General features: G+C 46.8%; 1 protein-coding gene across 2 annotated transcripts in view; it reads left to right on the top strand.

The window, feature by feature from the left end:
- Window positions 1–488: 488 nt before the first annotated feature.
- RIMS3 (regulating synaptic membrane exocytosis 3) overlaps window positions 489–22,550 on the top strand; it is a 34,974-nt gene continuing 12,912 nt past the window's right edge. Inside the window, exons 1-6 of one of the 2 annotated variants that reach the window (XM_069068081.1) lie at window positions 489–656; window positions 3,776–4,029; window positions 15,691–15,832; window positions 17,258–17,370; window positions 19,206–19,307; window positions 21,014–21,153. In XM_069068081.1, coding sequence (XP_068924182.1) covers window positions 3,807–4,029; window positions 15,691–15,832; window positions 17,258–17,370; window positions 19,206–19,307; window positions 21,014–21,153 — 720 coding nt within the window. In that variant the 5' untranslated portion in view covers window positions 489–656; window positions 3,776–3,806. Of the gene's footprint in view, window positions 657–3,606; window positions 4,030–15,690; window positions 15,833–17,257; window positions 17,371–19,205; window positions 19,308–21,013; window positions 21,154–22,550 lie in introns of both variants that reach the window. The other variant, XM_069068080.1, reaches the window with a different exon arrangement.

Raw genomic sequence — 22,550 nt, 5'->3', positions numbered from 1 at the left:
TGTGTGTGTGTGTGTGTATACCTGTGTTTCTGTGTGTGTGCTTGTCTGTATGTCCCTGTGTGCTTGTGGCTGTTGATGAATTGCCTGCTCCCCGGACACACCTGTGAGGCCACAGTGACTCTGTCCCCAGCCCCCAGCCCCCAGCCTTGGGAGGAGCCCAAGCAGGAGGGAGTTGGTGCTAGTGATAAGCTGGGGTCATAGTGGGGAGTACACTGGGGGAACCTGTCAGGTCTGGGACCCATGTCTGTTCCTAGCAGCAGAGCCGGCAGGCCTGAAGCCAACCAGATGAACCCAGGATTTTATTCTCCACGATTGACTCTTGAAACACCAACTGGGATGATATTTCTCCCCCAGGAAGTGGGAGGGGGGATGCCAGGTCCTCTGGGACCTGGATTATTCACAGATGGGGTGGGGCTCTGGGCAAGAGGCAGCCCTGGGGGCCCTTCCTCATTCTAAACCTTCCTCTGATGCCATCTCCCTCAGGGAACCCATCCTGATCACTTTGGGGTAACTGTGAGTGGACTTGCCTGGTAAATCAGAGTCTCAGTTCCAATGCTTCAGGAGAGCAAGCTCCTGAGAGGGGCCCCCCGGCAGCAGCGGTGGCAGCGCTGATTCCATTGGGGATGCCAAGGACCGCACCTACATTTTTCAGTTTGGTGAGTTAAGTTTTTTGTTTGTTTGTTTTTATGGGAAGGGGATGGGTCACTCATAATTGAGTAAGCAAGAGGCTTTCCAAGTGGAGTTGAACCTTGCCTCATCTCCCTTGCCCCTGAGAGAGACCAGGATCCATACCTAGCCAGTAGCTCCTGGACAACTGGGGGAAAGAGAACATCAACAACAAACAGACATTTATTGTGCTTCTACGGCATACAAGGCCATTGTTCTCAGCTCTTGGGATTTAAAGATAAAGTCCACAGAAGCTCAGGGTGTGTGTGTGTGGGGGGGAGGCAGGGATATCTGTGACCCTCTGATGGCAGGAGAGGAGATACTTCGATACTAGGAAATGGCCTCTTACTTGCTATATGTTTTGAGGTCATTCTTATTGATCCATCTGTGAAATGGGACTGAGAATACAAACTCATCCTCCCTCGGAGTGTTGTGGTTCAGCCTGGGCTTCACTACTAACTCACTCTGGGATCTCATGCAGGTTCCTTCCAATCTCTGAGCCTTGTTTTCTTGCGCGGTAAGGGGGGGAAAGTGGTGGGGGCGGGGGGAGATTTGATGATCTGTAAGATCTGCTTCCACCTCAGACATTCTGTTCACAGGCCCTTCAGGCTTGTAGAAGAGTATGAATTCAGCCCAGGGAACAGGCTGCCCTGCTGGCTTGTTGGAAGGGCTGGTTGACCAGGCAAGATGGACAGATGGATGTACTTGACAAGTGTGGGCCTTGTAGAGAACCCCCCTCCTCATTGGCTGGGGCTGGGGCCAAGGCTGAGGGGAGCTGTCCTACTGGGCAATGATGAGGGATGAGTAGGCAGAGGGCAAGTGGGTTCATGCCAGGTCTTTGAACACACGTCCAAGTCTCTCAGCATTAAGTCCTTGGGCTGTGGCTGAGCAACCAGAGCCAGAAATGGGACACTGGGGACTGGTTAGGAGGTGGGAGGACCCTGTGGGTCTTGGCTTTTGAGGACAGGATGTGAGGAGCCAATCCTTCCTACTTTAATAGTCTAAAGGTTTTCTTAGGGAGCAGCAGAAGTGGAGAGGAGATAAGGACTTCATAGCAGGTATGGCTTACAACATGAAGTTCTTTAACTGGGTACCTAAAGGAGGCAGGGAAAACATGGGGAAATTACTCCCCTGGAAGAGGTGGATTTCCATCTGGCTAAGAAAGAAAGGATGAAAAAAATGGGTTCTCAAATCCACTCCACAGATACTAAGTATATTTGCTTTGGTTCTTGGTCTCTAGATCTCTCTCTTTGTCTGGGCCTCAATTTCCTCGTCTATAAAATGTGGGCATTAGACTGGAGAGTCTGAAGTAACCCCAGCTCCGGCAATCTGCGTTCTAACATTCTGTGTTCTCGGGCCGCTTTTACCTTGTATTATATGTTCTGTTTTAACATCCGGGATCCATCCTCTTCCTGCTCTGACATTGCGTTCTAGGTTCTAAATTCATTCCTGCTGTGATGTTCTATGCTCTGTGTTCCAAGGTCACTTCTACCTCTACATACTGTGATCTATGTTCAAAGATCATTTTTTTGCAGTCTATATTCATGCCCTTTTCAGCCCCAACATCATATGTTCTAATGCACCATTCAGCTCGAACATTCTAAGTCCCCTGTTCTATGGTTCCTTCTAGCTTTGACATTCTATTCTCCATTTTTAAATGTTCTAAGTTCAAGCATTCCTTCCAGCCCTAATAGTCTATGATCAAAGTTCTAAAATTCTCTCTGCTGTGTCAGGATTCCTTGTAGCTCTGAATATGTTCTGTCCTCTGTCCTCAGCTCCACCCCTCCAGGCCATTCCTCTCCTATGATTCAGAGGAATCAGTGTGATGGGCTGGGCATAGGCAGGCACCAGGGTTTTGGAAGGCCTAGAAAGAGTGCTAAGGGAGTGGAGGTATGTCCCTCGAGAGGGGAGAAGCTGCCTTGTGAGCGCTTTTCCTGGGAGTCCTCAGGGTTGTGCATGAGTATCAAGTAAACAGGGAAGAAAAGAAGGGAACTTGATAGGAATCAAGTTGACAAGTATTTATAAAATGCCTCCTATATTCCAGGCACAGACACAATGCTTGCTTCAGACTAGTAATTAGTAGGCCTAGTTCTAGTCTGCCTGACTTACTCTGTACTCTTGATCAAGTCTCTATCCCTCTCTGGGCCTCAGTGTCCTCATTTGTGAAATGGTATCATGGACAGAGCACTGGCTACAGAAATGGAGGACCTAGATTCACATCCCCCTCTTCCACCTCCAGCAAGGAACAACTTCTCTGAGCCTCAGTTTCCCCATCTGTAAAAGGATGGAGTTGGTTAAGTAGCCCTCCTTGCTCTAAATCTAAGATCTCTAAGTTCTCACCTATGTGACTTTCCTATGAACTGAATGTACTGGGGCTTAGGTGACTGGGTCACCACTGTCCTCATCTCTCCAAATTCCCCAGATAAATCAGGTCTCTCAGGCACATTTTGATATTGTCTGACCCCTAGGACTCAGGGATTATGAGGTAGCTCGCTCTGGGCCAAGCTGACAGTTTACCTTTCCTGGAAGTCAGAGGATCTGCCCAATGAGAAGAGGAGGGATGTCAATTATTCACAAGGGGGAAGAAAAATGAGCCACCAAGCTGGTGGAGAGGGATTCCATCCCCTTACCTGTTCTTGGCACTTCCTGGAGGTGGCAGCCGCTGACCAATCTACCTGTGGTTTTTGTACCTTCTAGATGGACTTCAGGTTGGGGAGGGGGATTTTCAAAGGTTGACTTTTAATCCTGCAGCCTAAGGGACATACAGCCTTACCTTTAGGGATCCCTGCTCCCTAGCCCAGGGCAAGGAGCTATGGCAGTGTCTTAAAGGAGCCCCTGTTCTGAGGGGGAAAATATGATCCTGCACTTGGGGAGCCCCTGAGCTCTAGAGCAGATTCCAGGCTAAGGAGCAGATGGATTGTCTGGTTTTCTCATCCCCAGTGTACACAGATGAAGTCACTGCCAGCTCCCAGGACAGCAAGAACATATGACCCCTGCCCTGGGTCCAGTCCCTCTGCTTCAACTGCAGCTGCAGGCTCCGGGTGAGGCTAGACTTGGGCCTGGGGAAAGGACTTTGGTGACAAGTGGCCCTTCTCCTTCCTGTTCCCAGTGCTGCCTGTGGGCCCAACACCTTCAGGACCATGTTTGATGGGGAGCCAGGCACAGGCCCCGCAGCGTCCTCACGGAATGTGGTACGCAGCTCCAGCATCAGTGGCGAGGTGTTTGGAGGTGGAGGGGAGCAGGCTGGGGGCACAGCTGGGGCCAGCACTGCCAAGAAGCGCCGCAGCAGTCTGGGGGCCAAGATGGCAGCCATCGTGGGCTTGACCCAGAGAAGCCGGAGCTCACTACAGCTACCCCAGCCAGGTAAGAGAATGGGTGAGCAATGGGCAAGACCCTTGGGGCAGCTGAGGGCCAGTAGTGGCCAGGCACCTATACAGAGGCCTAACAAAACCAGAAGCTTGTGTGTGTGTGTATGTGTGTGTGTGTGTATGTGTGTGTGTGTGTGTGTGTGTGTGAGAGAGAGAGAGAGAGAGAGAGAGAGAGAGAGAGAGAGAGACTGAGACAGAGAGAGACTGAGACAGAGGGAGAAACAGAGACAGAGAACTCTTGTATATGTTCATTTATGACTTGCCAAAAAGCTTTTGGATGGGATATTCACCTGGAGAAACCCAGCACTGTGCATAAAGGCACAAAGAGTCTCACACAATATACAGTCTCACAGGGACAAAAACATAAATATCATTGCCTAAGAGGCTGCCCAAAGAAAATCAGATAATATATTTGCACTAGTCAGGGATTGCATAAATCTTCAATCCATTGACTAATCGAAAATCAAAAGGCATATTTAAATGCCTCTTGCATGCTGGGAACTTTGCCAGGTGTTGGAAATACGAAGACAAAAGTGAAACAGTCCCTACCCTCAAAGAGTTTATATTCTGGACATGTGAGAGACATGTCCATCCATTTTATATGTAGGTGTAAATTTTGGAAGGGAGGACACCAGCAGGTGGAAGGATTAGGAAAAGTCCCATGGAAAATGAAGCTGGAGTCAAATCTGGAAGGAAGTTAGGGATTCAAAGAAGAGGTGAGGAGGCAGTGCGTTTCAGGCATGGGGCTAGTGACAGCTAGGACTCAGATATGGGAAATGAAGCACAATGTTTGCGGAACAGCCAGAAGGCCAATTTAACTAGACAGTGGAGTTCAGATGCTCCTATGAAAGGGCTATGTAAACAAGTACTAGACAAGACTAGAAAGATGGTTTGGGGTCAGCTTGTAAAGGCTTTTAATTGTCAACCAGAGGGGTTTGTATTTGCTCCTGGAAGTAGTGGGGGACCAAGAAAGTTTATTGAGGGAGGATGTGGTGGTGACATGGTCAGACTTGGGCAACTCCAGCTGCTCTCAATGAGGTCAAGTCACCAGACCCAGAAGAAATGTGTCGTACTGAACTGAAAGGACTTGTGGGTGTGGTTACCGCTGGAGCTTCCTGAGACACTGGGGAGAGTGGGAAAGGAGTCTCTCTGGATGAACATATGCAAATGTTCTGAGTTTCAGAAGAGAAAAGAAGAGGGAACCTGACAATGAAACCTTTATTAGCTATCTCATGGGTACCACATCTAAGGACATTATTGATAGGCTGGAGAGAGTACAGAAAAAAAAGTGACCATATGGGGAGAGGACTAGAGTCTAGAAGATAGGTAGAAAAGTTTAAAGAATGAGGCATGTTTAGCCTAGAGAAGATAAAGCTTAGGAAGGGATGTGGAAACTGTCTTCATGGTGATAGGGTATATAAAATGCTTTGTAACCTTAAAATGCAATGTGGTAACTATATGTAGTGTTATTGTTATTAATAGTAGTAGTACTCAAACAGCATAGACTGTATTATTAAAGGGATGGTTTGTGAGCATTTAGAAAGGAAAGCCATAATCACAGAATCATCATGGATTCATCCAGAACAATTCATGCCAGATCAAGTCCATTTCCTTTTTTTGACAAGAGTAACTAGATCAGGGGAAAGATGTAAATGTAGTACCCTTGAATTTAAGGGCCCAGCACAATGCCTGACACACATTAGGTGCCTAATAAATGCTTTCTCGTTGAGTCAGTGATTGATTAAGCAAACCACTTGACAAAGTTTCTTATGATGTATGTACTTGTGGGCACATATTAGAAATGCAATTTGGAACTGAACCCAGAGATTGGTGGTTAATAAAGGTCATTCTAGAGAGAGGCTTAGCAGTATGCCCCAGGGCTCTATTCTTGGCCCTGTTGTATTCAATATTTTTGTCACTATCCTAGATGAAGAAATAGGTGACATGCTTGCAAATTGAGAGATGACAGGAAGCTTGGAGGGAAAGGTAATACACTGGCAGAACAGGATCGCAAATGCTCTCGTGAGGGTAAAATGATGGGTCATGTTTAAGAAGATGAATTTTAATAAAGATAAACTTCAAGCCATTCACTTTGGTAAAACAAACCACAACACATAAATGTGGGAATGGGGAAGATGTAGCTAGGCTGCCATTTATATGAAAAAAAGATCTAGGGGTCTTAGTGGACTCAAGCCCAATGTAAGTCAACAAAGAGTCATGGCAGCCTAAACAATTAACATGATCTTCAGCTGCATGAAAGGGGGAGCAGTGGCCGGAGGAAGGAAGGTGATAACATCTGGAGTATTGTGTTCAGGCCTGGCCACCACATTTAAGGACAACACTGATAGGCTGGAGAGACTACAGGAAAAAACGACCAGGATGGAGAGGGGACTAGGGTCTAGGTGATAGGTGGAAAAGTTTAAAGAACTAGACATGTTTAGCCTAGAGAAGATAAAGCTTAGGAAGGGATGTGGTCATTGTCTTCAAGTATCTGAGAGGCTTCCATGGAAGAAAGATTAGTTTCATTCTGCTTCTGTCTCAGGCAGATACACAAATCATAAACATTCTCACAGAGACAGGTCAGTCCTAGATCATTAGAGATAGCAGCATCCTTAGACACCAACTAATTCAACCCTTTCATTCACCAGAGAAGGAAATTGAGGTCCAGAGATGGGGAATGGGTCTTCTTCAAGGCTACACAGGCAGTGAGTGAGTGGAGGAGGGAGGAGCTGGGATTTGTCCACGGGTCCGCCAGCTCTGTGTCCCGGAAGCTCTCTCTCCTACATCAGCCACACATATATCTTAGTCACATGTAGCAACATAAAGCTATAAATGTACACAGTCACCCAGGATCACATGCCTATACACATCACAGACACCTCACACACAATTCCTCTCTTCCTTCCTTTCTTCCTTCCTTTCTTTCTCTTACACACATACACACACCCATCACACTCAGAATCACTGCCACCCCCTGTTTGCTGCAGGTTTGTGACACCCCAGACGCCAGCTGGTTTTGTTTTAAAACCTCTTCTTGCTTATTTTTGCTCAGAACAGCAACAACTCCCCCAGCCAACCTCAAAATAGGCCTCCAGGAACTGGGGGGAGGGGGAAGATAAGAGGGAGGGAATCTAGAGACTCTGGGGAAATGCTCCCCAAAGCTCCAGGTGGCTGTTGGAAAACTCCTTCCCCCCTCCATTAAAAGATATCCTGTGGGGGCGGCTAGGTGGCGCAGTGAGTAAGAGCTCCGGCCCTGGAGTCGGAGGACCCGAGTTCGGTTCCGGCCTCAGACACTTAACACCCACACAAAAAAACTACCCGTGTAACCTTGGGCAAGTTACTTAACCCCAATTGCCCTCCAAAAGGCAAAAAAAAAGATATCTTGTGAGGGAAGAGGGGAGCCAGCTTCCCTAGGATTTCATCTTTCCTTCTGTGGGGCAGGGACCTCATAGAGCTGGGTTAGGGTGGTCTCTTAGAGTACCTTGTCTGTCTCTTCATGCTGAGTTCTCAGCGATATTGTAGCCATAGGAATAATGGGACTGGGCTGAGGTTAGGCGAGGGAATGTTGTCTGGGGACTCAGGATGTAAGGGTGAAGGCTATGTGTTGGGAGTAGGGGACCAAGGAGTTGAAGTATGAGGAGATGCTGAGGGTTGGGAAAATTGAGGTATGGGGGAATTGGGGCTGGGTCAGGATAGGTGGAGGAATGGAGTTTGATAGGGATTAAGGAGGTTGTGAATTGAGGAAGCTGGGGTTGTATGTAGGTTGGATGTAGTTGGAATTTGAGGGGTCCATGAGGAAGGGAGAAGCAACCAGAGAAGAAGAAGTCCCAAGTCCATACAGTAGAGATTCATCATTCAGTCAGTCAACAAACATTAAGCACCTACTAAGTGCTGGGCAGATTAAGAAAAAAATGGAACAATCCTCATCCTCAAGGTGCCTGTATTTTAGGGGGAAATGCTTGTACATATATGCAAAATAAATACAAGACAGGAAGGAACCACTAGCCGGGAAGAAGGTAGGAAACCATCCTGTAGAAGGTGTTGCTTGAATTGAAATTGAACTAAGAGATGGAGGTGAAGCAAGAAAGCATTCCAGGCAGGGGGGGTCAGAAAGTGGAACATCAGGTATGAGAAGTGGCAAGAAGACCAGAAAGGGAGTGGATAGTCCTTCTCTCTTTGGTCTGGACACTTTTTCTGGATTACAAGGTTCAATGTTGGGTACCACATTTTAAGAAGGACTTTTGGGATTCAGGGTTTTGAGGCACTAGACTTTGGAGGAGTTGGGGTTTGAACCCCAGGAATCAGGCTGAATCTCTGGGGGCAAGGGTGGTGGTGGGCAACAGTTCCAGCCACCTCTGGATCCAAAGACAACACCTCTACTGAGAACTCCTGAGCAGGTAGAATGGACCAGAAACAGGCCCATAAGACCTCCATAAGGCAGGATGACTGTGGTCAGACCTCAGCTCTAAATCCTATGGTGCCAAGTATCCAAGTACCTGGAGCTCAGCTTCTGGGAAGGGGAGGAAAAACTTGAGGTCCATGGATATCACTGGAGCTAGAGGGGCTGTTCTCTTCTCTTCTCCCTTCCCCAGGTCTGAGGATTATAGCTAAACTGAAGGAAAGGACAAAACCAAAGAGAGGAAGGAGATGGTCCAGCTGTCCTATGTCCAGTCAGAACATATCTGAAATTTTGTGCTCTGTTTTGGAGACACATTTTAAAACTATACTGACAAAATGTAGAGAATCCAGAGAAGAATTGGAGCAGGAAGGGACTGGAGACCACACCCAAATTGAAGGTGTTTAGTCTAAAGGAGGGCAGAGCACGGTAATTGTCTACAAACATTTAAAGGATACCTACAGAAAAGAGAGATTAGGCTTTTTATGCTTGGCTCCAGAGAGCAGGACTAGGAACAGTGTGGAAGTTGGAGAGAGAGAAAGACTTCATCCCAATTTAAGGAAGACCCTAACAATTAGAGCTCTCCAAAAGTGGAATGAATTGCCTTTAAATGTATCAGGTCTTTAAATGCAGGCTGACCACTTGTTTAGGGTCTTGTAGAAGGGATTCTTATTCAGGGAGAGGTGGGACTAGATGATCTTCTAGGTCTTTCCAACTCTGGCACTCAGTCATCGTTTGAAAGGTGTCCTCGAGGTTTCTTACTTCAGCACCTGGGACAGCAGCCTCCTTCCTCTGTCCCTGATCTTGTTCTGCTAGGAAGGATGGTACCTTGGTAGTCACTCCGGCTCTGTACAGGGGCATATTGTTTAGGTAGATGTACATGGGACTATGGATCCCAAAATGGGAAGTAGCATTATGCAAGGGAAAGAGTGCTGTCCTTGTAGCCAAGAGGCCTGATCTCAAGTCCTGTGTAACAAAAGTGGTATGTAACACTGATCTTGCCCTGAGTCTCAGTTTCCCCATCTGTAAAATAAGATTGTTGGACTCCATGATCTCTTCCAATTCTCTGGCATGGGTGCACACACATGCACACACTCAAGTGCACATATACACACAAGTTCAGATAGGGAGATTATTGAGCAATCCTCCCCCATGACCCATTAGAAATATTTTGAAGATGGGGGAGAGAGGAAATGGGATGATGAGAGAAGAGAAAACCTTCAAAAGGTATCTAAAACATCCCAAGTTGAGTTTTTTCCTGGGCCAGGGAAATGCCCACCCAACTCTTATTTAATTCCCTCTCTCATGGGTGGGCAGGGGCAGGGGGAATTCTTTCTCCTGTCCATCCATTTCTGCCTGCTGCACTTCGAGTATTAACTGGAGATGGAAATCTCTGAGGCCTGGAGACTGAGCAGGTCTGGTTAAATCACCCTTGTCTTCTACATTGACACTCCATCCTCATAACTTTGAGCAGATTTGATGTTCCCCTGGCCTGACCTTATTCTCAGCTCAAAGTCCTTTTCCCAGTTTCTGACTCCAACCCTAAAGGCTCTACCTCTGCGGAGGAAGAGCTTATGTTTGAAACTGTGCAACCCTGAAGGACTTAGTAATTAGCATGACTTTGTGATTGTCTCACCCTATGACTATAACAGTTTCAAGTGATTGAGTTTGGAGTTGGAGGACCTGGATTCAAATTCTGGCTGTGCCATTTCCTAGCTGTGTGACCTTGGGCAAGTCACTTTCCTTTGCTTTTCCTGTGTATGCAATGGGATGGTAAGCCTAAATTATGCCTAAAGTCCTTCCAGCTCTAAATAATATGATATTTATGTCTTTAATATTCATAAATGGCTCTGCATAACCTATGGTTCTATGATTTTGACTGTAACTGTTGTGGTGTGACTGTGTGTAACTATTGGCATCTGTACTGCTATTGTGCAACTGTGTCTATGAGACTGCCTGTGGACATGTGTTGCCCCCTGAGCAGCTATATTGATGTTGTGTGGCTATATTTTAAAAAGGTTATCAGGTCCCGTGTGTGTGTGTGTGTGTGTGTGTGTGTGTGTAATTACTATATTTCTGTTGTGTGACAAGGTGTTACTGTGTCCGGCTGTAGCACACTGTGTCGAGCTGTAACATGCTATGTGTATGAACTGTTACTGTGTAACTGTGTGCTGCTGTTGTATAAGCCCCTCTGATCTTGGGTGACTGTAGAGGATGTGTGATTCTCTCTGGGTGTTTCCGTTGGGAGAGAGGGTCGCACAGCTCAGGCCCAGACTACTTTCAGTGAGGATGCTCTCTCCTCTCCCCCCACCCCCAATCTCCCCATTCTGAAGGTAAACAGATAATAACGGCTCCGTTCAGGGGGAGGGGAGGAAGCGGGGAGCGTTCTCTGGCCAGGAAGGATGTTACCATGGTAGCCAACACTTGCGACTCAGGCGAAGCAGTGACCCACCCTACAAGTCCTGCGCTGCCGCCCCCACCAAACTGAGTGTCCGAACCCTTCAACACCCCACCCATGCTATGTCAGTACTTGGGACCCTACCCTGGTGGGCCACGCCCCCAGGTAAACGCCCTCCCTTTGGGTCCCCCCCCCCCTTCCCTGATTGGTGGGCATGTAGTTAATTTTCCTCCGTCCCCACACCTCCCTCCCAGCAACAGCCAATGGATTCGACCAAGCCCGTTCTCTTCCCCCCAACGTTTCCCCCCCACCCCCACAGAGGCAGCCTGGGGGATTGTGGAGGAGCGGGGGCGTCTCTGCAATGCGGAGGAGGTTACCATGGCAACCGAAGGAGGCGGCGAGGGGAAGGAAGGGAGTTGCTGTCTTAAGGGGAGCCAGCCCTCCCCCTCCGCGTTTCCTCTGCACAGCCTGTCACCCGAGACCCCCTCCCCCAGTCCTACTTCTCCCAAGGGAGGGGGCTAAGACCCCCTACCACCCTCTATTCCTCCTCCTTTCCACAACCTTTCTGGGCTGTGTGGTGTTAATAGGCAGAGAGGGGTATTGGTCCAGGGATGCTTGGTTACAGAAGGGTTTACTAATTTGGTAGGTGAGAGGGAGACTGTAAGATAACATTTACTTATAAGATTTAGTTTATCGGATATGAGCTGGACGCTAATGCAATTAGGAAGATCCAAAGGGCTTGAGTGGCCTGACCTAGGAAGGCTGCATGTCAACCATCAACCAGTTTTAACAAATCAAGCATTTATTAAGCACCTATTATATGTCTGGCCTTTTGCTAGGCAGTGGAAATATAAAAAAAAGAGAAAGGAAATGAAAGAAGGAAAGAGGGAGGGAGGGAAAGAAGGAAAATTTCAATCCCTCTAAGTGCTTACATTTAACTGGGAGAAAACAATTTACATACATAAAAGGAAATACAATAATTTATTTACATAGGAGGAAATAAAAAATAATTTTGAGACTCTGTGGGTACGGAGAGGGAATATCAGGAAAATTATCATGTCGGTGGTGATTGGAGCTGAGCTTGGGCATTGAAGTCGAGGTAGGAGAACATTCAAGGTACTGGGGATCAGCCATGAATGGAGATAGAATATTATACACAAGGAACATATACTTAGTTTGACTGGAAATGTAGAATGGGTGAAAGGCAATAATATATCAATAAACCTGGGAAAGTAGACTGGATCCCCATTGTGAAGGGCTCCAAATGCCAAACAGAAGAATATATGTTTATCTCAGAAGCAATAGGGAGCCACTGGAATTTCTTGAGCAGAGGGGTGACATGGTCCGATTTGTGCTTTACGAGTCTCATTTTGGCAACTTCTCTGGAGGATGGATTGGAGAGGGAAGTGAGTCTGGCTGGCCAAGGGATCTGAATTTAGCCCTGAGCTATTTAATATTTTTATCAATGACCTGGATAAAGACTTAGATTACCCATTCATCAAATTTGCAGGTGATACAAAACTAGCAAGGATAGACAACATATTGGACAAGAGTCAGATCTGGACAGATCATAACATTGGACCAGATCAAGTTCAATTCAATGACCATAAGTGTAAAAATCTTACACTTTGCTTCAAAAGTAAACTTCACAAGTAAGGGATGGAGGGCAAGCTTGGATAGACAATAGATCTGAGGGTTTTGGTGAACTGAAAACTCAATATAAATCAGTAGTGGGCTGTGGCAGATAAAATAGCAAATGTAATCTAAGACTAAGAACTGTGGTGTCCAGAATGAGTGAGTCAGTAATCCCACCATTCTCTACTCTTGTCAGTCTTCATATAAATTGTTGTTTAGTCTTGAGTACTATATTTTAGTAAGGACATTGATGAACTGGGCAGCATCCAGAGGAAGGCAACCAGGATAGTGAAGGGTCTTTTGAGATCATGTATGAAAGAACTGGGGATGGTTAAACTGGAAAACAGAAGATGGGAATGGGACAGGAGGTATATAAGAGCTGGCTGTCATGGGAAAGAAGGATTAGATTTTGTTCTGCTTGGCCCCAAGAGCAGAACAAGGAACTATTGGAGGCTTTGAGGGGAGTGAGTATAGGGATAGGAATGAGAGTAGAGAAGCCATGACCAGGGAGGTAAATTTAAACTCAGTGGAGGGAAGACCTTCCTGGAAATCTGAGCTGTCCAAAAGTGGAATGGAATGCCTTAGAAAGTAGCAAATTCTCTGTCACTAGAGGTCTTCAGATGGAAGCTGGATGATCTTATTTGGAATCCTGAAAAGGGTAGAAGATAGATTCAGTGGACCCTGAGGTCCTTTCTTAGTGATCTAAAGTGTGATCTAGTGGATAGAGGACTGGCCGTAGAGTTAAGAAGACCCAGTTTTAAATCCCACCTCTCACCCACGAGAGTTGTGTGACCACGGGCAATCACTTTTCTGTGTCTGAGCCCAAATTTCCTCATCTGTGAAAGGGGATGTTAATATCTATCTCACAGGTTATTATGTGTACCAAATGGGTGATGGGGTAAGAATAAGCTGCTTTGCAAACTTTGAAAAGTTTTATACCTTTTCAATAAATATCACTTGTAACAGATATCTTCAACCTACCAAGAGAGCAATGAGAATAAGCTTGCTTCATCCACCGGGTGTTACAAAACTTTCAAGAGATATTTATTGAGAAAGTACACACAATATAAAACCCAAAAAACTGCATCACACAACCTGCCCCCCCCTTTTTAAGAGAACTATTAATATTTTATTGTTCGGGCAAATCAGTTTCTAAATATGACTTGGTTGCAATATCACATATATTTATAAAATGAGGCTAGCCATATTTAGTAAAACAAAAGTTAGAAAAGGAAAAGCCAACAAACAGACATGAACACTGAGGCAAACCTCAAGGTTTTCTTTATTTTTTTAAATAAGGAAAACTACCCAGATGATCAGGAATGTATGTAATTGAATGAAATCAACAAAGGGAATGACAAAGGACAACAGGAAACAAATTCTGTAGCAGCACTTAGGATGAAGCTAAAAGGAAGTGCAAAAATGTAGCAAAAGGCAAGAGACAAAGTGGAGTGTCCTGCACAGTAAACATTTGCAAGCGGACTTTGAAAATGGATCAGGATTATTACAAGCAGTCTAAGTGAATGCAAAAACATTGGCTTCCAGCGCTTTGCATTTTGTAGATGGGAAGAAATATCCCAAGAAGACAATCTCAAGTACTTAGGTAGAAGAACCTTGTATTTGATGCATTTTGTTTTTAAAATGAGGCCTTTTTTCCAGCTTCTTCTGCAGTTCTATGTGAAGATTGATAAATCAGTTTTTACCTGTCTTATTAATAAAACCTAATTTGGAAAAAATAAGTAAATATCAGTTGTTATGAAGGAGATATTGGGGTCTGTGATAGCGTCCAGTAAAAGATCATAGCATCAGGGGTGGCTAAGTGATGCAGTGAATAGAGCACCAGCCCTGGAGTCAGGAGAACCTGAGTTCAAATCCAGTACCAGACACTTAACAGTTGCTAGCTGTGGGACCTTGGTCAAGTCACTTAACTCCAATTGCCCTGCCTTCCCCCATCCAAAAAAAAAGCATAAAAAAGATCATAGCATCTTAAAGCTGAAAGAATCCTTAGAGATTACATAGTCAATCTTTTCCTCTTTGCCCTCTGCAATTTTTACAAATGAAACTAAAAGCCAGAAAAGTGAGTGTTGTTATTCAGTCTGACTCTTGATGACCCCATTTGAGGTCTCCTTGGCAAATGAACTAAAGTAATTTGCTTCTCCCCCTCATTCTCATTCCTCATACAGATGAGGAAACTGAGGCAAACAGGGTTAAGTCACTTGCCCAGGTTCACAATAATAATTGTAATTAATGTCTAAGGTCATATTTAACTCTAGGGCTGGTACTCTTTCCACTGCGCCACCTAGCGACCCAGAAAGTGAGTGATCTGCCCCTAAATTACCCAGCTAAGGGTTTGTGATATTGTCAAGAAAAAGGAATGTTGGTTGAGGGGTGGGGATGGGGGGGTGATAGCTTTTGTGATGGTATCAGGTTGAGAGGGAGGTGTAGATCTGGGGATATAAGTTTGGGATACTTTCAGGCAGAAGAAGGTGCTTGATCTTAGGGTAATGGCGTTTATGATATTGTCACACACAGAGAAGGGTGTTAGTCCAACAGTGATGGGCTCTGAGATGGTGTCAGAGAGAGTTGTAGGTCTGAGATGATGCGTATATAAAATTAACAGACAAACAGTGGGGTACTGATCATGGGATGAAGATTCTGTAAATGGTGTCAGACTCCAATGGGGTATTGGGATTTATGATGGCAGACGGCAGTGGGGTTGGTCTGGCATTTATAGCCTCCAGGATAGTGTTGGGTAGAAAGAGGGTAAACCCAAGGTAGAATTGTTCATACCTACAAAGGAACAAAAGATGGGGTGGGGTAGGGGTGGGAATGAGGGTTGTCAAATTCTGGGGTGTGTGAAATCCGTGATCTTTGCCGGGGGACTTCAGGGGATTATAGATATGGTATATCTCTCTTCATGTATAAGGGACTATCCTGTTGTAGCCCATCTCCTCCCAAATGGGGCTGAGACCCTCCCCTCTCTGGGTAGTGTTCTTCCTTGCTCTCAAAAAGGGATCGAAGGGGAAGGCCATGCAGGCCTCAAAGGCTTCCTCCCTTCCACTCTCAGCCTGCCAGGGTCCTGAGCTCCTCAGCCCAGGGGGGACAACTAGGAATCACTGGGGCCCCCAGTAATTGTGGCTCACTTCCCTCCCAGGAAATCTCTGCTACAGTTTTCTCTCCTTCCACTCTTCCGTGGTTGATGCCTGGGTTCTCTCTCTGTGCATTAGAGGGTGGAACCAAGAAACTACCAAGCAACATCAGGCGGAGCACAGAGACCGGGATTGCTGTGGAGATGAGAAGCAGGGTCACACGTCAAGGGAGTCGAGAATCCACCGATGGTAGCACCAACAGCAACAGCTCCGATGGCACGTGCGTCCTACCTGCCTGTTCCCTCATATCACCTGGGCATGGGGTGGGCTCAGGGACCCCTCCTTTGTAAGAGTCCCAGATGTCACATTTCAGGCTCAAAGAGACATTAGATATTTCTCTCCTCAGGCCTCAGTTGTTCCACCTGTAAAGTGGGGCAGTTTTCTGAGTTCTGGCATTCATTCGATGGTTCTCTTATTCTCTTTCCTTCCCTCCCCAACCTCCATACAATCCAGAGGGGAAGAGAATCCTACCCTCAAGAGGTACTAAGTACAGAATAGTGGTGAGAGCCAAGAATTGGAGGCCTGGACTCTGGGATTTGGGTCAGAACTCAAGGGTAACAAGGCTTTGAGAAAGTCCTTGCCTAGGAGCCAAGAGAGCTGTGTTCCATTCTTGTTGTGGGGACTTTGGGAAGTTCCTTTTTCTCTATGAGCCTCAGTTTCCTCTTCTGTGAAATGAGGGGAATGGACTATTAGAATTCTGCAGCGATATGGTGTGTCAGAACAAGTGTTGGTTCTAAAAACACAGGCCAGGGCTGAACTTCTGCCTTCAATGTTTGCTACTTGCTTGATCCTGGTCAGGTCACTAACCAATCAATCAATTAATCATTCATTAAGCACACATGTGCCAGGCACTGTGCTAAGGGCGGGGAATGCTAAAAGAAGCAAAAGACCCTTGCCCTCAAGGAGCTTACAATCTAATGGAAACCCCCTGGCTTCAGCTTCCTCATCTGCAAAATCAAGGGGCCGTTCCGCATGGCCTCAGGCCCCTCCCGACCCCAGATCTATGATCCCGTTCGGTATTGCCTACCATCACCATGCTGCTTATATGATCGCCTCTCTTACCATGGATGGGCCTGTTTTCCAATGATCTCATTTTGTACCTCTTCTTCCTCCTCCTATTTCTATAGCACTTTACCTTATTCCAAGGGCTTTGGTCCATTGGTAAACTGAGGTGGGCTAACAGGTTGCTCCCAGTGCTATGGCCCAATCTGTCGTCCACCTGGCCATCTCCGTTAGACTGCAAACTCCATGGAAGCATAGGCTTTGTTTCTTTTTTTAAATCTAAATGTGCCTCTCCCTCAGCCCTGGGCACAGGGACTTCTTCATACATTTACATTAACAAAACCTTTTCCTCACATCAATCCTGAGAGATGGGTATGACAAATGATCCCATTTTACAGTGGAGGAAACTGAGACTCAGGAGAGGGGAGTTGACATACCCAAGTTCAAACAGGCAGTAACTAGCAGAGGCAATATTTGAACACAGATCTCTGACTCAGAACTCCCCTACCCTCCTCCTGCCCTGCAGGGGGGGAAGCAAAAGCCCAGGTAGGATTGGACCTTGGCCCCGGGTACTGGTGTCTCCACATCCCCAGGGTGTCCTGACCTTGTGCTCTGGACTTCCTTTTTATCTTGTTGTCCACAGGTTCATCTTCCCTACTGCCAGGCTGGGGGCCGAGAGCCAATTCAGTGACTTCCTGGATGGCCTGGGGCCAGCCCAGATTGTGGGGAGACAGACACTGGGGACACCTCCGATGGGTGAGTCTCCTAAAGTGACTGGGGTGGGGGCAAGGGCCACATTCTTCTTCAGTTCTCTTCTTAGGGGCTGAAGGGACCACTGTCTTGTCTGGGAACAGCAGAGAGAGCTTGCTTCATCACTAGATGATATGGGAGGAGATGGAACGTCCCATTTCTCCTGACTCTCCTCCCCCATTAGCTTGTGGATAAATAGAATTGTAGGTGGTGTAGACAGTTAAAGGAGAAACAGACAGAGACAGACAGAGAGACAAAGACTGAGAAACAGAGACACAGAGAGACAGAGACGTGGAGAGACACAGAGACAGAGAGACCTGGTAAACTTTGTGCCAGGCCCTGTGCTAATCTCTACGGATTCAAATACAAGCAAGCAAAACCACCCTCAAGGAGTTTCTATTCTAGGAGAAGGGGCCAGCATAAAAAGGGTAGCTGGAAAGAAGGTTGGGGTACACAGGGAAGCTCCATGCATGGTATGGAGAGGGCCTGGAGGCCTATTTCCTGGCAAGACGAGGTGAAAGCTCCCCAATATTGTGGGGGGATGGGGGTGAACAGGGGTGCAGAAGATAAGAAGGATGTCTATATTTAGGTAGCATGGTGTAGACATCACTGGGAAGTGCTTCCCAAAGTCTAACCTCAGTCCCCCATTCTGTAGCTTCACAGCTCATGATGCTAAGTCATCAGACACCCAAAGGTCAAGGTTCTCTCTGGTGTCAGTGGGACAAGGCAGAGAGTCACTCATCACTCCTGTAATTCTAGACTGGCCTTTAAGAGCAGTGCCCTCTGGAGACCAAAGCTGTGAAGGACTGGGCTCCATTGAGCCTTGTTGCTTGCTTAGGAGAGACTTAGAATGTCCCCCTAAGCACCCCTATGCAGCTGTGGGCAAGCAGACAAGGTCACAAGAGCTCCCTACCCTCCCCAGCCTGACCCCTCAGTCCAGCCCTCTCTCTACCAACCTGATAAATTTAGCCTGGACTTGAATGATGCAAACATTATGGACAACCCCAAAAAACCAGTTGCTGATCCCAGAGTCTTTTTTGTTTTGGTTTGCATATATAATTTCTCTGGATCACATTTTACTTGCCTGTCTTATCTGTGTGTTATGAAAATGAGTCTGGGTTGCCCAAGTGGATGTTGGATGGCAGCTGGGAAGGGGGCCTCGATGCAATAGGGTCATGGCGGAGAGAGAAAAGCAAGCCGGGGTTCCCCCCAAACCACATGTCTGAGACCAGGTCTCTTACATTTCACCCCTACCCCCAGGCTCCAATATCCCCTTGCCTCAAGCTCCCAGGTTGGGGACTCACTCCCTGTACCTAGAAACTCAAAGGACAAATGAAACAGACAAAAGCTCTAAGCCCATTTCTTGGGGGCTATGTGGCTTAAGAGAAGGGGGAGGTGGCACTGTCCCCATCACCTGATATGAGTGAATGAGTCCTTCTCTGGACTTGAGGCAAGAAGAGACAGACAGGATTCAGCTAGTTCCAGCTATGCAGCCAACAGAAAGAGGCTACTGCCAACCTTTATGGTAGGCCAACACACACTGTCCAAGTATATCAGGTCTTCTGTCTCCCAGGAGCCGCTCTCAAGCATCTCCCATATGGGTGACACCATTCTGGTGGCCTAGGCATGCGCCAAACCATGTTATGCATGGACAGTCAACAAACTGAATAATTTAATTTATTATAACTCGAGAAATTTCCCTGCCTCTACTCCTTGGACTATTTGTTATGTGAATTTTCCTATCATCGGAAGAAGTGTAGGGATCAACCCCACTTAACCCAGTTCCATTCATGGCTGTGGACAACAGAAAGTACCTCATTTTTCTCTCTCTTGGTGCCCAGGGGATGTTCATATTGCAATGATGGACCGAAGTGGTCAGCTTGAGGTGGAAGTGATCGAGGCCCGAGGTCTTACCCCCAAACTGGGCTCTAAGTCCCTCCCAGGTAAGGCTAACATAGAGCCAAGTCAGGGTCAAGTCCTAGGGGCTAGGCTGGGTGGTGGACAGCCAAGTCTCTGAGATGTCCCAGGCATCAGTTATGGGTGGCACCCCAACTTGGAAGTTTTGGATTTAAAAACACCTGGGTCCAAGTCCTGGTTCTGCGATATTGCCAGCTGTGTGATCTTGGGCCCTCTCTGTAAAATGAGGAGGTAGGATGAGACATGAGGTCTCTAAGGTCCTACTTCTCAGCCTGAGGCTGATGTGGAATTCTGAAAGAGCAAGGATACCGACATCCTAAGAGGCCAAGGAATTGTGGACATGCTTCCTACATGAAGCCTAACCTCCATCATTCAACTTCCAGTGGGAAGGATGAGGTGGGGCAGTCTACTTCTCCTCACCTGATTGTAGAAGCTACGTTTTAGGAAAAACTGGAGAGCTGGAGGGCTTCTGAGAGGTTGCCCAGGATGGGCAAAGCTGTGCCAATGGAGGGTCAATTGAAGGAGCTAGGAAGGACAGAGTGGTGGCAAAGATCCGACAAAGCTTTACCAAGGAAAAGAAATTTCGGATCTCCTGTTCTTTTCTGGCAAGTTTTCCAGGCTGGTAGGTGAGGGATTAGTGTAACTTACTTGCACTTATTATTATGGACAAGACTTGGCCTGGGGTATGTGATTAGACTCTGGTCTAACCACACACATACAGTTAAGTAGACTAAGAGCTGGTTGATTAGACTATAAGAGAATAGTCATTAATGATTGGATATCAGCTTAGAAGAAGGTCTAAAAAAATCAGAACCCATTCAGCACCATGGTAAAATCTTAAACTTGGGTTCAAAACAATCAAGTTCCCAAGTACATGACTTGACTATCTCTTTTATTGCCTGAAAAAAGATCTGAGGGTTTCAATGGATTGTAAGGTCATTGTGTATTAGCATTATGTTACATTAGTATAGATATTATATATAGAATTATTAGTATTATGATACATTGATATCAGTAGTATGGGATGGCAGCCAAAAATAAGAATTCAGGGGCAGCTAGGTGGTACAGAAGATAAAGCACCAGCCCTAGAATCAGGAGGACCTGAGCTCAAATCCAGCCTCAGACACTTACTAGCTGTGTGACCCTGGACAAGTCACTTAAGCCTGATTGTTTCCCAGAAAAGAGAATGCAATCTTGGGCTGCATTAAGAAAGTTCTAAAGTCTAGGTCAGAGCTGAGACAGTTCTGCTACACCATAGCATCAGACCATATCTAGAGTAGTGGATTCAATACTGGGTACCGTATTTTAAGGACACTGATAAGGTGGAGAGTGTCCAGAGTAAGGAACCTGGATGGTAAAGGCCTTGCTATTTTGCCACTGGGTGGATGAGCCTTGGGAAGAGAAGGGAACAGGACCACTGACTTCAAGTATTCAGAGGGCTCTGTGGAAGAGGGAGCAGGCTTGCTCTGTTGAGCCCCAGAGGACAAAGAGTGGGAGTTTCATGGAGGCAGATTTCAGATGGATGGAAGGGAATTCTCCCCGACAGAGCTGTTCCAAAGTGGAATGGGCAGCATCCTGCGGCAACGGAGTCCTTGTGATGGGTGGTCTTAGAGCAGAGGCTGGATAACCACCGGTCAAGTTTGGGCTATTTGAAGGTGGTTGTGATGATCATGCTCTAGGGATGATGCCCTGGGCCTCCCATATCTGACATACTGCACTCTCCTTCCTCCAGCCACCTACATCAAGGTTTACCTGCTCGAGAACGGAGCCTGCTTGGCCAAGAAGAAGACGAGAGTGGCCAAGAAGACATGTGACCCCCTGTATCATCAGGCCCTGCTATTCGATGAGGGTCCCCAGGGAAAGGTGTTGCAGGTGAGTTTCCTTGAAGCAGAGGGTTCTGGGTAAAGCCAGGGCTTCAGTGGGGAGGCCCTAAGCTTTCCTGTCTGAGGGTGGGGTTGGGCAGGTACTAGATGGCTGAGGCACTGCTCAGTAAAGGGAAAGGCAAGTGGAGAATTGGTAGGAATGTTTTCTTGTTACTGCCCTCCTGCTGAGGAGGACTCAGGAAAGAGAAATTGGTGGTGGTATGTGGCTGGACCCGGGGGGCTTGATGGGGCCAGGGAACTTAGGATGCAGATTGGAAATGGGCAACCTTGATTCTAACAAATCTAGCCCCAGTGGAGTGGGGGTACCCCTCACTGGCAATCTCCAAGCAAAGGCTGTTGAAAAGGGGACTCTTGTTCTGATACAAGTTGTATGAGATGGCTTCTGACGCCCCATCCAGCTCGACTGGAGGTTCTAGGCTCCTGTGAATTATAAACCCATAGATCCTTAGGGCATAAGGGCCAGCCCCCGGGACCATTAATAAATGTGTGCTGAATTCATGGGATTCTAGAATTTTGAGCTGGAAGTGACCTTAACTCATCTAGTTCAACTTTTTCATTTTACAGATAAGGAAAGTGAGGCCTATTTATTTGCCCAAGATCACATAGGTGGTAGACACACTGAACTGAACTGAACGAGTTGAGTTGAGTTAAACCAAACTGAAAGCAGTTCCGTGGTACAGTGGCCTAGAGTGAGGAAAACCTGAGTTCATATCTGGCCTCAGACACTTACTAGCTGAGTGACCTTGGACAAATCACTTTACCCTGTTTGCCTCAGTTTCCTCACCTGTAAAATGAACTGGAGAAGGAAATGGCAAACTACTCCAGTATCTTTGCTGAGACAAACCCAAATGGGGTCATAGTCAGACCCAACTGAAAAAGTGACTGAACAGCATATAAATATATAAATGTTATAGCTATAAACTTAATAACTGTATAACACAGAAGAATAGACCTTTACAGAGGGAATGGGCCAGTAGGTAAGGCTCAGCTGCCCTGAGCCTGGGGCTGCAAGGCAGCCCAGAGGGCCTGAAGCCAAGTGCAGGGTCTGTTGGGACTAGATAGGAAAAAATGTGCCTTTCTTTTAGTCAAGGACCCCAGAGGTGGAGAAAAGAGCTAAGGCAAGGAGACAGGATCGGGAAGGGGCTGGGGACCCCAATCCTCAGGCTCAGGGCCTCATTTGACCTCAACTGTGAGAGAATCCTGTGTGTGCAGTCGAGTTAATTTGTCCTTGTACCTGTCTGGAGTAACTGGTATTTCCCTTGGCGGGAGAATGGAGACTTGGCTAGCAAGTGGTTCAGCAGTCGGGGACAACCTGTGGAAGCTTCCTGCCCAACTCAGTGGTCAAAGCAGGATGCATGAATGAATGAGGTGGTGGTGTTCGGTCAC

The sequence above is a fragment of the Petaurus breviceps genome, unplaced genomic scaffold, assembly GCF_028583685.1.
Source record: "Petaurus breviceps papuanus isolate PSGF00001 unplaced genomic scaffold, PetGlider_PUasm1.0 90760, whole genome shotgun sequence".
NCBI lineage: Eukaryota > Metazoa > Chordata > Mammalia > Diprotodontia > Petauridae > Petaurus > Petaurus breviceps.
The sequence above is the reverse complement of the archived record's forward strand: the minus strand, read 5'-3'. Positions and strand labels throughout refer to the sequence as shown.